The following is a 16,176-nucleotide window of genomic DNA, read 5'->3' as shown; positions in this document are numbered from 1 at the left end:
TGCCATTTGATCTGAGACCTAAGTGATGAAAAGCAGCTAACCATGCCATGTCCATTCCAGGCAAAGGAAATTGCAAGGACAAAGGAATTGCTTGCTGTGTTAAAGCACTGAGGGAAGACCAGTGTAGCAAGAGTATAGTAAGTGAGAGAGAAAGCAGAGCAGTATGAGATGTGGTTGCAGAATCAAGCGGAACCCAAATTATGTACCTTCAAGGTGTATCTTCTCGCTCTTTAGTAGGATATCAAATTTGTATAAACACTGCCAAGAATTTCAAAAATTATAAGTGAAGAAAACATACAGATTCAGCCAAATGGTCAAAATTCAAAACAACGCATTCAAATAAATATTTACTCTTATGTGAAACACTATGGCTGTTGCTAAAGGAGAAGGAGTTGGCATGATATTTGCCCCTGAGAATCTCCTGATCTTGGTGGAGGAGGAAATTATACTCTTATGAGGTGACTGGATTATAAAATGAGACAGGACAGCGCCTAGCTTGAGGAGTATATCTAGGAGGAAGAAGTTTCCCATTGTCTGATTGTAACCATACCAGCTTTCCAAGTATTTTCGCAGTAGTTTTCACGGCCACCTCTTTTCTATTTTCATCCCCATCTCAGTTGTCTTCTAAACCCATTAGCTAGTCATCTGCATAGTTTGGAATGTGTGTTAATTGATATATCATGGGCGAAAGCCCTACATAAATAAAGTGGGTTACGTTCTCTGGTAGGAAACTTCCGAAGATATGCACTGAATGGACACTCAAAGACAGGCAGAATTTGGGAAGGTAAAAAGGAAAAACTGGGGCCTTTCAATTGGCTAGAAAAGCAGTGTTCTCTGGAGAGGTAATTAAATAGAAAGGTCAAGCAAGCTGAAATCTATCTATTCTGCTAAAATTAAAAGATTATAAAACAAACTTTAACCATACTCTTTGGGCATTTGCCTTGATTCCACCCCAGAATATGAGGACTTTTCTAAGGTGCTAAGGGACAAGTTAAGGCAGGAGGAAACGCTCACATGCCATTTCATAGCTGGATGTATAATACATACTGCTCTGAAAGGATTTCATGAGTGGCTAATAAATAAGTAAAGTGTTCCCACCTGACTGATCTTTATTTCATAAGCAGGCTGTTTGAGTAACACTGGGCTTAAACACAGTAAGATCTCATTGGATCTCAAATTAGGAATCTTTTACTCAAGGTGAAACGACTTTTTTTATTTGAATTCTAAAAGAAAGAGTACAAAAATCTCTCAATTGTCAGGAGATGAAACTCTTAAAAAAAGAAAAAAGGTGTTTTTATCCGTGGAAAACTAGATTAGGAACTCCACAAATACTTTTCACAGAAACATAAGTGGACAAAGTTATGCTAAAAAGCAAAAACAAAAATCATCCTAAGATATGATGGAGCAGTTTGTATCAGACTGACCCTCCAGTAGATTAAAAATTTCAAGCCCTGAGCAAAATTTTAAAAATCCGCTTGAAGACACAGGAGAGTAACTGAAACAAGCAAAAATTAGAAGAGAATCAACTCTCACATGACGGGAACTACACTATGTGAAATCTGTGTTTATACGGCTTTTCCACCCAGGATGCTCTCCAGTCTGGGGATGTGGGACAGCAAAACACTGCAGTTTTATTGGTCTAATGAATCAGAGCGTGGAGTTTGATACTTTCAGAGTTTCTGGAGATTTTTAGAAAGAAGTGAGCCACAGGGAAAGCTTAAAATCTGAGCATAAACTTCCCATGAACCCTTGGTTGATTCCTCAACTACAACTGTACGGGTAAAATGCCAAGAAGTTCAAAAGGGAAAAACAGCCAAAAGACTGGGGTAAAAAAAGCAATGAATGGAGATTTCAGCTATTATCCACCATATCAAAGTCAGAGTTTGGAGTCTGAATCCAGCCCTTTAGGGCAGGTTGATAAATACATTAGGCTTTCCACTAAAACCCCAAAAAGATCACACCTTAGGAGGAAAGACTAAGTCACAAGAATAATTCCCTTAACTCTCCCTGAGTTAAGGGAAAAACTATAGTAGACTCACCCTAACGACACATAAAACCAAGTCCCTGCACATTCTAGGTGATCTATTAGTAATTAAACTACATAACTGCAAAACTCAACACTTTCCAGGGAAGGTAACATAGTCCAGAGTCTCTACAGTACGTCGTCAACATACTAGTATAAAATTAAAAATTACCGGATATTAGAAGAACCAGGAAAATATGCCCATAGTCAAGAGAAAAAATTTAGTCCATAGAAACAGAGCTGCAAAAGTCCCAGATGTTGGCTTAAAAAATGACTATAATTTATAATCATAGTAACTATAATTAATACATTTAGAAGTTCATAGAAAATAGCCAAAAACTGGACACAATCAAAATATCCTATAGCAGGTGAATGGTTAAACAAACTGTGGTACATTCATACCATGGAATACCAGCCCAATATAAAGTAATGAACTATTGATACATGCAATGACTTGCATGGATCTCAAGGGCATTATGCTTAGTGAAAAAGCCAATCTTAAAAGATTACATACCATATAATTCCATTTATATAATACTCCTAAAAAAACAAAATTAGAGAGATGAAGAGCAAATGAGTGGCTGCCAGGAGTTAGTGAGAGTGGTGGGGTTGGGGGAGATGGGTGCGATTGATTATAAAGAGGTAGCATGAGGGAGAACTTCGCAGTGGTTACATAGTTCTGTATCTTGATTGTTGTGCTGGTTACATGAATCTACACATTTAATAAAATTACATGGAATTATACACACTTTATACCAACGTCAGTTTTCTGGTTTTGATATTGTACAATAGTTAAGTAAGATGTAATCAATGGGAGAAACTGGGTGAAGGGTACCTGGGACCTCTCTGTGCTATCTTTGCAACTTTCTAGGAATCTACAATAATTTCAAAATAAAAAGTTTAAAATAAAGTCCATAGGAAAAGATTAATACAATATATGAAGAGATGAGGAGTATCAGAAAAGGAATTGAAACTATAAAAAAGCACCAATGGAGATCATAGAATTGAAAAATTCTTAAGATGGATTAGCATCAGATTTTGAACACAAAAGAAAGGATTAGTGAAATTGAAGGTAATATTGGCCTTCTCTCAATTTTTCCATTGCATCAGTTCTTATCAGAAATGCTACTACCTCAGGGATGCCTTAACTGACACCCCCACTGTTGGCTTATATTTGGTACCATTGTTATTTGTTCTCATGGCATGGTGTACTTTTCCGCCATAGGATTTAACCACAATAGTGAGTATATGTTTATTTGGGTAATTATTTTTTAAACATCTATCTCTCTGTTAGACTGCAAGCTTCCTGAAGATTGGCACCAATCCTTGTCTATTATGTTTATTGTTCTTTCCTCAGTGGCTAGAACAGAGAAAAACCAGATAAGTACTTGTTGAATGAATAAATGCTAGATAGGCCTTGTTCATTCAAGGTGAGTTCTTAGATGCCACACCAGGTGTTGAGTGTTATGTCATAATGTTTTGTAAAATTCTTATATATTGATAAGTAAGAAAAAGTATAGTCCACTTCAATGTCTACCTGTCCCAGACTTTCTTATTGTTTCTATCACTTTTTTTAACGTTTTTTACAGCATGTTTTATATCAACCTTTGCTATTCTTTCTGAATCACAATGTCATATAACATCAGATAGACATAATCTTCAAAGGAGTGCTCTGGCTTAGATTTTATAAACTTCTTCATATTTAGATGGAACCCTAATGCGGTGTTATCATCTCAGGCAATTTATAATCATCCCGGCAGCTGCTTAGGTTTTCCAGTTCCTAACTTTCTTCTCCTCTTCTAAAACCAGAGGCTCAGACAGACAATGTGTCAGTAAAAATCAAGGGTATTACTTCATCTGTTCAGTGTATCATCTCCAGCCATTAACATAATAATGCAAACTGTGTGGCGTTTAAAAATGCTATTCCCTGGTTAAATTAAAAAATAGAAAACTATATGGGATTTTTCCTACATATAATGGTTGGTTGATCCTCCTCGTTCCTTTTAGATACTTGTAAACAATTGAATTCAAAAGACATATGTGCTGTGGTGGCAGACAAGTTTCATTTGAGGGATCCCTAACATTTGCCCTGCTACCCTAGAGCACAGAGAGGTGTTGATCATTTATTACACATTACCTTTGATAGCCTTGGCTGGGCAGTCATGTCATGGGGTATCTGTACTAAAGCTCCAAAAGTGCTTGCTCTGTCTTGATTTATGTTTCCACCAGCTGCACTGAAGCATCTTTTTATATGAGTACAGATGCTGAATCCAGACATTAGGAGAGTTTCAACCTCCAAGGTGATAAAGACTGTAGATTCATGAACCCCTCAGGTTTCATTTGAAACTAGAGATAGTATTTAGAGTTTTGAAAGATAGATTTCACAGCACAACTAGGCTGTTTAAGTGAGTTACTTCTGGGCCACCTTTATACTAATCCAGAACATATATGGTTGTATCTGTTTGCCGCAATGCCTGCCCATTTGCAAATAGATCCCCCTAAGATGGAATGGTTGCATGGGCAGTCTGTGATCAGAGACTGATTCAAAATCATTCTAAGTCAGGGCGGACACCAGTGGAATCTGCCAAAGATTCATACCAAAAGTGCAGTTGCAACCCCAACTGTCAAGAAATAGAATTTTTCCCCTCTGAATCAGATATTAATGTTGTAATCTGTGCTCTTTCCTCCCATATCCTATTCTCAGTGGTGAGTCATAGACACTTTCAAACATCTATACTTTCGGACAACTTTTTAAATGTAAATCAGCTCTGTACTGTGATTAATTCCAGTATACAAAATACATGTGAAGACAGGCATCATAAAGGTAAACAGCTCTCTCCTAAGTCCAGCTTGGAACAGCTCAATAACCTATGTTAGCCTTTGAGACTGGGCCGGCTCCCACATCACTACCTCACCCTCAAGCCAACTACCCTCAGCCTTTGATGAAACTTTAACCATTCTGAGTTAGCATCTTGGATTCTGCAGAAATCCAGGCAAGACCTTTGATTTCTAATGATAGCTTGTGTTAACAGTTCATGAACCTCTTTAGCCTTCAAGCCCCTGCCCAAATTCTGGCTTGGTCCACATTTTGTTCTCTAGTCTTGGTTTAATCTGGTTAACCTCCAGTCTTCAGCAGTCTTATTTTCCTTTCCGAGAATCTCAAAATCTCTCTCTCTCTCTCTGTCTCTCTCTCTCTCTTTCATTTTCTCTCTGGCTTCGAGAGTCCATTTTCTTTTACTCCCAAACAGCTAGGATTCTTTTGTGAATGAGAAAGAAATTGGACTTAACTGGCTTAAGAAAAGAAAGGGGCTGGGAGGGTTTGGCCCACACAACTGAAAGGTTCAGGCATGGTTCTAGTTTCACATGTGGCCATATACAGATGTTCAAACAGTATCATCAGAAAGCATCTCTTTTCATCTCTTAATTATGCTTTCTGTTATATTAGCTTTAATTTCAGTAAACTTTTCGCTCATGATGGTCCCAAAGCTCCAAGTTTATAGTGTCAGAGCTCTCTACAACCCTAGCACAAAAATACTCTCTTATACCCAATAGTCCCAACAGAAAAAAAGTCAGGATGCAGTCTTTTTGGACCAACTTTAGTCATATCCTCATGGAGAAATCAATCCCTCTGAGCAGGAAGATAGAAAACACTAAACGCCCACCTCTGGGTCATGTGCCTGTCCCCAGAGCCTAGAAGATGCAATCAGCCCACTTCAACCACACGCACCAAAGGAATGTCAGGCCAGTGTTGTCAGAGGAAGGTTGAATGGAATCAGAAAGGTCAAACCAATAGGCATCCACTACAGCCTGTCTCAGACTCTTTGCCTAAAGGAAAATATCTTGACTTCTTAAGATGGGATCCAAGAACCGCTGTGATCTCCTTCCGCTTTCCTTTCCTGCCTCATACTCCCTCTCCCCTTCACCAACACACTCTTTGCTTGAGAATTAAAACTCACAGCTTTACCAAATTGCCATGTTTTCACTCTTTGGAACCTTTGTTTGGCTTGTTCCCCAGAACTCACCTCTTGACTGATGCCTTCCCTTGCTCCTCAGGTTGAGTTGGTGCTCCTCCTGGAGCTTTCCACAGCACTCTATGCTTACCTTTATTTTTTTTTAATTTTACAAATATTTAATGAGTTCATTCTATACGAATACTCTATGTATTGGAGATATAGCCAGCGATTAAGAAAACAAAAGCTTACACTTGGATGGGAGAGACAGACAGTGAACATCACACACAAATACATCACACACAAACAATGAACGTCACACACAAATACACATAGAATGCCAGGCAATAATAAATGCTAAAGAATAATAAAGTAGGCCTGAAATGAAGATAGCGTATCTTCCTTCTTTGGTGTTGCAATGCCTATCCCAGAGGCTAGCGCAAATCAGGCACTTAAATGACTTTTAAAATAATAAAGGAACTAATAAATTAATTACAAAACCAAACAGGCATGCTCTTAGAATTCATGTGTGATTGGGAACTTTTTTCCTATTATATTCCTATTGTTACAAAAACAAATTTTTAAAGCATTTCCCAAATTGAGAACTGTTTGAAACCTCTCAAAATTAAATTATATATATAATAAACATTTTCTAAAGGTGGACATTTATTTAACTAGGAACAGTCACTGGTAACAATATATGCGTGTTAGTGGTAACAATATATGCGTGTTATTAATAGATTGTTTTCAACCTGTGTTGATACTTTGTGACCCTAACATATCTTTTCTCAGCAATTCCCTTCCCTTGAAATCCCTGTATTAGAATATAAGGAGATTGATAACTCTGCTCTGCCTTTAACTCATAATCTTCTCCAGTCGGGAGGAATAAAGTGTAGAAGTCCAGTGATTGTCTTGGGAGACGTTGGCTAATGCGGTAAGAAGATTCTACCTAATGTGATATAGTAACAAGGACCTATCCACTTAGGTGTAGTATTCCACAAGCCCCAAGACATTCACACACATATCGACATCACACATCCTAAGTATCTCCTTTTCAGCTATGGGGAAAGCAATCATTACTCTGGCCATAATCACTCTTTTCTATACTAGAAGAGCAAAACATTACTGATGACATTTCGGATGAATATTTTAAGGAGATTCACTGAAGATGAATCTGAAAAATGCCTTTATTTGCATCATTCAGAATTGAATGAATTTTCTGGTTATAATACATTTTATATTTAACTGTAAAAAGCACTCATCTCAAATGTCGAGATGCCCTAAGCAATCAGTGTTTTGTCCATGTAAAAAATGCCCCAATGTATAAAAGTTTCTACTTCTTGTTTCCATCATTCTCTGCTCAAAGTTCAATAAATTCCCACTAACATCAACTTAAGAAATTATTCCCTAACCTTAATGTCATGTATTTCTCAGGCTTGAACTGTGCATATTGGAATTAATTCTCAGTTTTCTGAAAATAAGGTAACTGCTTTATGGATTTTCTATCCACCATGACTTCAACTAAAGGCCAGGTACACAAGAACCAACCCTTGGAATACATGTACAAATGTAGACTGGGAAAACCTTAGTCTAGAAAGAAAAAGCCTCAAACCTGTATTTTTAACAAGTTTACTAATTGATTTGGATGCACAGTAATGTCTGAGAACCCAACCCTAGAGATTCCAGCCGTTCAGCATCTTTGGCCATTAAAACTCAAACAGAGATCAGAGAGAGCTCCAAGTCTGAGTTTTCTCATTCTGCAGACATTTACTCAGTCCCTCCGTAGGACTATCTCGGGCTGGGTTCTGGAAGAGCAAGGGGGCTATACAGCGAGGAAGAACAGAGTAACAAAAAAACAGCTGCCCTCCTGGAGCTTCCATTTCATTTGAGGTCATTGCCAAATGTGTAAACAAATGCATGACATGATGGTGGATGATGAAAATTATGGTGAAGAAAGTGGTGAGAATCTAGCCAGGTAACAATCTGGGCAAGAGCATTCTAGGAGAGAGGAATAGCACATGAAAATGCCCTGAGGACTTAGGAACATGGAGGGACCAACGAAAGGCTGGTGTGGCTGGAGCAGAGAGTTCAAGGGGCAGGTTGGTAGGAAGTACGGGCAGGGGTGCATGCAGGAGCCAAATCACATGGTGCTTTGTGGATTCGGATGAGAAATTTGGATTTTATTCTATGTCTTGACAAGTAGCTAGAAGATTTAAACAGAGGAGACATGGTCTGTTTTACATTTTAAAAGGATCACTCCAGCTGCCATGTAAGGAAAAGACTACAGGGCTGCATTCCTGGAAAAAAGACCAGTTATGTGGCCAAAGGTGATGGTGGGGAGAAGTGGTCAGACTCAGGATGTATTTGAAATTAGAGCCATTAGGACCTGGTCATTCATTGGATGGGAGAATGAGGGAAAGAAAGGAATCCAGGTTACATTTATCAACATGAGTAATGTCCTGGAAAATTGCCAATTGTTTAATTTTATCTTTGTCTTTTTCCTTCTCTATTTTCTGAATAATATAATATGTATTTGTTTAGATTTATTTGGGCTTATACTTAACCTTCTATTGCTTCTAGAAATGGTATTTAAGTTTCCACTTCTGCCACTAGTAGTCGGGACACGCAAAGAGACATGCAAATCATCTCCAGTGAAGAAGTCTCCCATCCTCCGTCCCCTCCCCCCAGCAAAAAAAAAAGGGATTCAGGAATTTGAGGCCAAGGGATTGAGGTTTGGCAGCCCTGATGAGAGCTGATGACTGACAGCAACATCACAAATGTGGCATGTTATGTGAGCGGGATAGGCAGATGGAGGATGTGGCTGTGTGGCTCTCTACAGGTGAAGGCAGCCATTGGCACTGAACAGCTCCATTAAGGACACTATAGGCTTCTGGAAGGCAGCTCATTCTGCAGCCAGCATCACTTCACTTGGCTTCCTACTCTACTTCAGAACTACTCAGTAAATATGAATCTAACTGAATTGGCTAGCAAGAAGGAAATAACTTTCTGTTTGCAAAGTAGATTGAGCCCGGAGGTGTTTCTCAACAGGGCTTTAAAACTGCCACTGAAAACAAGATTATATTTATTCCAATTACACTGAAATGAGTTCTGCTATATTTACATATTGAAAATATCCAGAACAGTTAAATTCAGTGAGTGGCAGCATTTTTCACAGCCTAAGGTACTGTTTGAGAATGTTGAGGGCAGAGAGCAGGAGAGGGTGAGTGGGCTGGAAACGGGGGCGAGAAAGGCTAAACCCAGGCTAGAAAGTGACTGTGCACATTTGCTTAGGGTCCCTACCGAGGGAAAAAATACAGCCGTCACATCAGTGTTTTCTGGACATCAGTCACCCTCATGATTTTTGCATTCCCCTTTGCATCAGTCAGAGTTCTCCAGAGAAATGGAACCAATAGAAACAAAACCAACACATATACAAAAAGAGATTTGTTTTAAGGAATTGGCTCATGTGATGGTGAAGAATGGCAAGTCCAAAATCTGTAGCGCAAGCTGGAAACTCAGGTGAAATTTCTATGTTACAGTCTTGAGGCAGAACTTCTTCTCCAGAAAACTTCAATTTCTGCTCTTAAGACTTTTAAGTGATAGGATGAGGCACCTATATCATCAAGTGGAATCTCCTTTAATTACAGTAACTGATTGAAAATGACAGTCACATCTACAAAATACCTTCATGGCAACAGCCACAGTAGTGCTTAGTCAAACAACTGAGCACCACACACTTGCCAAGTTGACACATAAAATTAACCATCATGCCTTTTTACCACCTGTACTATCATTCATTCATTCACTCAATAGATAGTTATTGAATACTCTTATATACCAAGCACTTTTCTCAGTTTGGGAGAAACAGCAGTGAATAAGACAAAGCCCCTGCTACATTTTCAGTAGGCCACTCAGGAGGAGGAACAAGTTGAAGAAGAGAGAGAACCAAGAGTGCTGCTCTGGCCATTTCAAGATTGAGATGCATTTGAACATTCATGTATACGCTGTCTTTATAAGGTCCAGGAGAAAAAGGAAATGTGAATTACTTTGATTTTTTTCACTCATAATAGTGAAATAGAAGGATAAGTATAATGTTACGAAAAACATGCACAAAATCACCATTTAGCATGCTGATTATATTTTTCTAAATACATTGAAAACAATATATACAGCTCTTTTGTTTTCTCCTTAATGCTACTCAAGTTTTAAAAATTCATTTGATGGGGTAAGAGGATATTACCTGTCTTCCTCAATAAAAATGTAAGTGCCGGGGCTGGCCCCGTGGCCGAGTGGTTAAGTTCGCGCGCTCCACTGCAGGCGGCCCAGTGTTTCATCAGTTCGAATCCTGGGCGTGGACATGGCACTGCTCATCAAGCCACGCTGAGGCAGCGTCCCACATGCCACAACTAGAAGGACCCACAACTAAGAATATGCAACTATGTACCTGGGGGCTTTGGGGAGAAAAAGGAAAAAAAATAAAATCTTTAAAAAAAAAAAATGTAAGTGCCAATAGTTTAAGAACCGTGTCTGTTTTGCTCACTACTATCATCCCAGGACAGTTGTGTCCTCAGAATTTGAAAACAAGATATTGTGACGGATAAGCACTGTCTGCAGGAAGGAATGAGAAGGTTCACCAGCCAGAAGCTGGATTGTCTCTCCCCATCTCAGGTCTCTATACAGGGAAATCCCAGGCTTTTCTTTATATGTGAGCCCCTCCAAGATTCGCCTTAGAGCAGGCCTCAGGGAGATCTCAGGAGGGAAGATGAGCGAAAGGCTCAGCAGGCAAGGAGAAGGTGGATCTCAAGGTCACAAGTGAGCAATCTTCAAAAAGATTGCTGGAAAGAGAACGAATAACCTGAGTTTGAAAGAGAGCACAGTATTTGTCCAGTAAAACATTAAAACTTAATAGTAATTGTATCGAAGCCTTATCAGTAATTGTATTCATTTCCTCTCAGTTTAGGTTCAATATGCTCTAAACTTAAAAAAAAAAAAAAATCAGTGATGTTGGTTTGAGGAATATGTGGTTAATATAACGCAGTCATTTTCCCCAACATTAGATAGACTTAGCTCCCCAACCACTGGAACCACCAAACAATTGCAGGCCTGCCCCACCACTGCAGCAGGTTCAACAGACACATACCTAACTGGATTGCACCTTCTCTGGAAGCAGATCAGAGGGAGAGAAAAATCCAGAAGGCCCAGAGCCAAGTATGCCTGCCTCCTTCTTCCAAATGTACCAGACAGGTTACTGGGAGCAGTGAAAGAGGAGAAAGAAAAGAAGCTGGAAGTGTTCATCCGGTAGCTTGTCTCCTGGGGATTGGAGTGGAAAGTCCCTTGCAGTACGGCAACATGAGGAGTGGGGAATGATTATCCCACTGGACAGTTATTTCAACATCAGCAATGCTTCAGGAAATCTGTTAGTCTGTGTCTGCCCTGGAAATCCAGTGTGTTGACATTTTCATTTGCCTCACTTCCTTTTGCTTCAAGGTTTTAAAATCTTTGATGTCTGGATCGTGTCCAATTCAGATGTTGATATTTCTAGACAACGTCTGACCATTGCAGATGTTGAAACAATGCACAACACGGCTCCTTGCTGCTTCTGAAGATGTGAAAAACCGATGGCCACTACCCCATGGATATTATTTTTGGAAAGCTGTGTCAGCTGTGGATATAAGGATAGCTTGGGTGTCCCTATATGGTTGAGGTGAAGGGAAAGGCACTCTTCTCCGAGGAGAAGGAGTTAGGGCAGAGCCAATCAGAAACTTGCCAATGTTAGCAGTGGTGAGGCTACCACACATCCACCTTACTGGGCAGCAAAAAGCTTGGAGGGTGGTGGATGAAGTCTCACACCTCAGAAGAAATGCCGGAGCACACCGTCACATACACACACACTCTCTCTTTCTCTCTCTCTCTCTCTCTCTCTCTCTCTCTCAGAGTCTATAAGACCAACTTTTAGGACAAGTCCTAGACTGTTTAGAAGAAAGACTGGAGATGGGCAAGAACTGTTATGTGACATTTCTTAAATTTTCCTAATAAAGGACATGGTAATTTTGATTTAACTCTGCAGTAGTGAAATCAGATTTCATGGGTCGTTGCAGAATTGGATTCATTATTTTATATGTCAAACCACTTAAAGCTATGATTTCTAGCTCAATGACAGAACATTTTGAGGGATTTGCACAAACTAATAAACCTCATGCAATTTACAAGTGCATTTGAGTCTGCACCAAGGTTAACCAAAACATCTTAATAAAACCTACCTTATTTGCCATGACTTCTGCGACTTCTGTTTAATGAGGAGCATCTGCATGCTTCACTGGCAGATCCTAAATTCTAGCAACTTGTTTACTTAGAGAGAGTTCATAATAATGCAACTTGATGCATACAGTATAGCTCAAGTGATTCAGTTTTACAAGTATTTTTTTAGTATGCTATGTCCTCTGCCTGGAATATTCTCCATAATGACTGTCAAAAATTGGAAACAAACCCTTGAGATTATTTAGAGAAAAGTTTTCATATATAGATGAAGAAACTGAGTTAATAATAAAACCAGGGTGAGAATATAGTTTTCAACTCCCAATCCTTTGTTCTGTCCTCTACTCATTCTTTAAGACCCACTGCAAGCAACACCTCCTTCATGAAGCCTTCATGACCCCCAATGATTTATTACTTTTATGAACCTCTAATCATGGTCTATACTGTACCGTTTAGCATTTTGTTAAAAACTCCTGTCACTCCCAAAATTATGTCTTATCCTTGTATCTCTAAGCAGATTATTATATCAGGGACAAAATCCATGTTTTATGATTCTCTTGACTGGAACACCACAGTACCTAGCAAAATCATGTGCACCACCTTGTCATCTAATGTATTTTTCTGTTTTCTAATGAATTTAACACTTTGTTCTTTGCCACTTCAATGCTACCATCCTCTGTAATAATGTAAACTTTCATATGCATGATCTTTTAAACAGTAAACTTACTCTATTATATATACACACACACACACACACACACACATCCTTGACACCTAGCACTGTATCTGGCACCTAATAAGCACTCAATAAATATTTGCTGAAAAAGAGAGAGAGAGAGAGGAAGTTCCTGAGGTTACCATGATCAGGGAAGGTACACAGGCACACAGAGGAAGTAGGATTTAAATTGAGCCTTGAAAAAAAAATATTGATTAACATGCAAAGAAGACGGAAAATTATATTTGAGACCAAGAGTATACTGTGTTTTAATCGTAAATTGGGCACTTATCTTCGTTTAATCTTATGCAATTTACTTAAGCTTTCTGAGCCTCCATTTCCCCATCTGCTGAACTAGGATAATATATATTTCACAAGGTTGTTATGAGAAATAACTGAAATAATTTACACAGTAGGATTCAATAAATAGTAGTTATTAACAACAACAAAAATTAATAATAACTCCCAGAATAAAGAAGCCAGTAGATGTGCCAGTGAGAGCATAATGAGTAGCTCAGTTAGACTAGAGCAAAATGCTTCACAGGGGGAAATGATGATAGATGAGACTGGAGAGAGAGAGTGGCCAGATTCAGTCAACACTTCTCTCTCCAGTTAACTTGACACTTAAAGCTATCAATTGCATCACTAAATCCACTGTGGATGTGGTGAAAGCTAAGGACTATGAAGTGGTGATTTCTCAGAAAAAGCACATGAGCGTTGAATCAAATAGGACATGGGTTGTAATGTCAGGTCTGGCACTTCCTATGGGAGTAAACTTGAGGACTTTGTTATTGTATTACTCAAGTAATATAGACAAAGCATCTACCACAATGCTAGGCACATGGCAGACACTCAGTAAATCTTAGTCCTCTCTCTGTAATGTACCAGCATCACATCCGCCCTCTGTACTGTTCTTCCTCTCTTTTTCTCTTTGCCTCCTCTTATGCTCTTCTCCTTCTCTTTCTTAGTCACCTGGTTCTTTTGACTGGCTACTTATACCTTGGGCGTTCCACAAGTGCTTATGGAGATTAATCTCTTTCAAAAGCATTTATGGAACCCTCACTGTAAGTCAGGCAGTATGCTAATAACGGTAGATTTAAACACAGCTGCCTGGGCTGCCCTTGGAAGAAATGTCAAACTCATTTACATGAATGAGCCAGGTCCCCTCCAGGTAAATCAGTTTGCAAAGTACACCAGCTTGAAGTTAAACAATGCCACATTGGGGGCCGGCCCCATAGCTCAGCGGTTAAGTTCCCACGTTCTGCTCGGCGGCTGGGATTCACGGGTTTGGATCCGGGTGTGGACATGGCACCGTTTGGTAAGTCATGCTGTGGCAGGCATCCCACATATAAAGAAGCGGAAGATGGGCACGGATGTTAGCTTAGGGCCAGTCTTCTTCTGCAAAAAGAGGATTGACAGCAGATGTCAGCTCAAGGCTAATCTTACTCAAAAAAAAAAAATAAAAAACAAAAAAACAATGCCACATTGTAAGCCGAATGTGCTCACATTTTCTGTAGTTCCAGAAGTCGGTCTGTGGGCATAGCATAGAGAAGAATCAGGAAATCTGGAATAGGTTATCACTGGAATGGCAGGAAGCAGCAGTGAACAATGGTGAAGATGCAAAAGTCAGAGTATAGCCAGGCATATCCTTTTGATTCATGAATCCCACTTAAGGAAATTTAGCCTGAGGAAATATTTGTGGATATGCACAAAGATTTAGCTAAAAGATATTCCTTGCAAGCTTGTTTATATAATAGTACAAAAGTAAAGCAAGCCTTAACATCTAACAATAGATTAATTCAATTATGGTTTATCGATATAAGCTATTAATAAATGATATCAAAGAGGATTATTTACTAACGTGAAAAGATGACCAGGCTATACTATTAACTGACAAAAGCAGATTGCAAAGCAAAATACACTGCGTGAGCCTATGTTTGTAAGTATATATGAACAGAAAATAGAGTGGAAGGCAAGGAAGATGTTACAAATAATGGATTCTGAAGGTGAGATTACGAATTTTTATTTTTTATTTTTCGTTTCCTGTTTGTTTCTGGTCTTAAATGTTCCATGTACCACTTTTATGACAAGAAAAATGTCATACATATACATATATGGCATTTTTTCTTGTTACAAAATATGTGTATATATATATGGACATGAATTATGTATACATATGGATTCCATAAGTGGTAGTTATTAACAAAAATAATATGTAAATATATATATATAGTCTACACACACAAAACACCACTGCACACACACACATACATACACACACATACTAGTGTTTTGTGAATGGAGAGAAATGATGGATGGATAGATAAAAGGTTAAATAGATTAGATGGATTGATAGATTAGATCGCCGATTGATACATGATAGAAAGTAGATTAGATAGTAGACTAGATAGATGATAGACGATAGATTAAAAGAGAGATGATAGTAGATTAGATAGATGATGGATAGATAGTAGATTAGAAAGATGATAGATAGATAAATAGAGAGAGAGAGAGAGAAAGAGAGTAATCTCCAAGTCCTGGAGGCATGTAGAGCCAGATGCCTAGCGAGACAGTGTTTAATGAGCCCCATGCAGTGTGATGAGTTACAGGTTAATGAAAACAAGTGAATGTCCTGGCAGTTGTGTCTGAGCCTGTCCCTTTTCCGTCAGGTCGACCCCCACGGCAACATTCTCCTCAGCACCCTGGAAATCAGGAACGAGACGAGCGGCTCGGAAGTGCTCACGGGCATGACTGACCCCAAGGCCCCCATGTACTCGTACGACAGCGCCAGCATCCAGTACCGGAAGCCTCTGAGCAGCCGCGAGGCATACGGGCGCGCGCTGGACCGGCACGGCGCGCACAGCAAGGGGCGCATCCGCAGGCGCGCCTCGCAGCTCAAAGTCAAAATCCCCGACTTGACTGATGTGAATTCCATAGACAAGTGGTCCCGAATGTTTTTCCCTATCACCTTTTCTCTTTTTAACGTCGTTTATTGGCTTTACTATGTTCACTAAGGTCTGTCCTAATGGTTCATAAACGGCTACTTTCCTCTTCTCATGATTTGTAACCCCCCAGGTCCCCAGCAGCGATCCTGCTGTGTTTTTTGAGGTAAGAGATTCAGCCATCCAATTGGTTTTAGGTCTTGCATATCAATTTTATTACTGCACCATGTTTACTTCAAAAAGACAAAAACACTATTTTTTTCCAGTCTACTGTGGTCCAGGTTATCGGCT

The 16,176-nt window shown here is 39.3% G+C and overlaps 1 protein-coding gene across 1 annotated transcript in view; it reads left to right on the top strand.

The window, feature by feature from the left end:
• LOC124232992 (gamma-aminobutyric acid receptor subunit beta-1) overlaps positions 1–15,957 on the top strand; it is a 349,209-nt gene extending 333,252 nt beyond the window's left edge. The window contains exon 9 of the mRNA XM_046649988.1: positions 15,613–15,957. Within this exon, the coding sequence (XP_046505944.1) occupies positions 15,613–15,957 (345 nt within the window). The remainder of the gene's footprint in view (positions 1–15,612) is intronic.
• The last annotated feature ends 219 nt before the right edge of the window (positions 15,958–16,176 follow it).

Source organism: Equus quagga, unplaced genomic scaffold (genome assembly GCF_021613505.1).
Source record: "Equus quagga isolate Etosha38 unplaced genomic scaffold, UCLA_HA_Equagga_1.0 146_RagTag, whole genome shotgun sequence".
In the NCBI taxonomy this organism is placed as follows: domain Eukaryota; kingdom Metazoa; phylum Chordata; class Mammalia; order Perissodactyla; family Equidae; genus Equus; species Equus quagga.
Note: the sequence above shows the minus strand (reverse complement) of the source record. Positions and strands in the feature narration are given on the sequence as shown.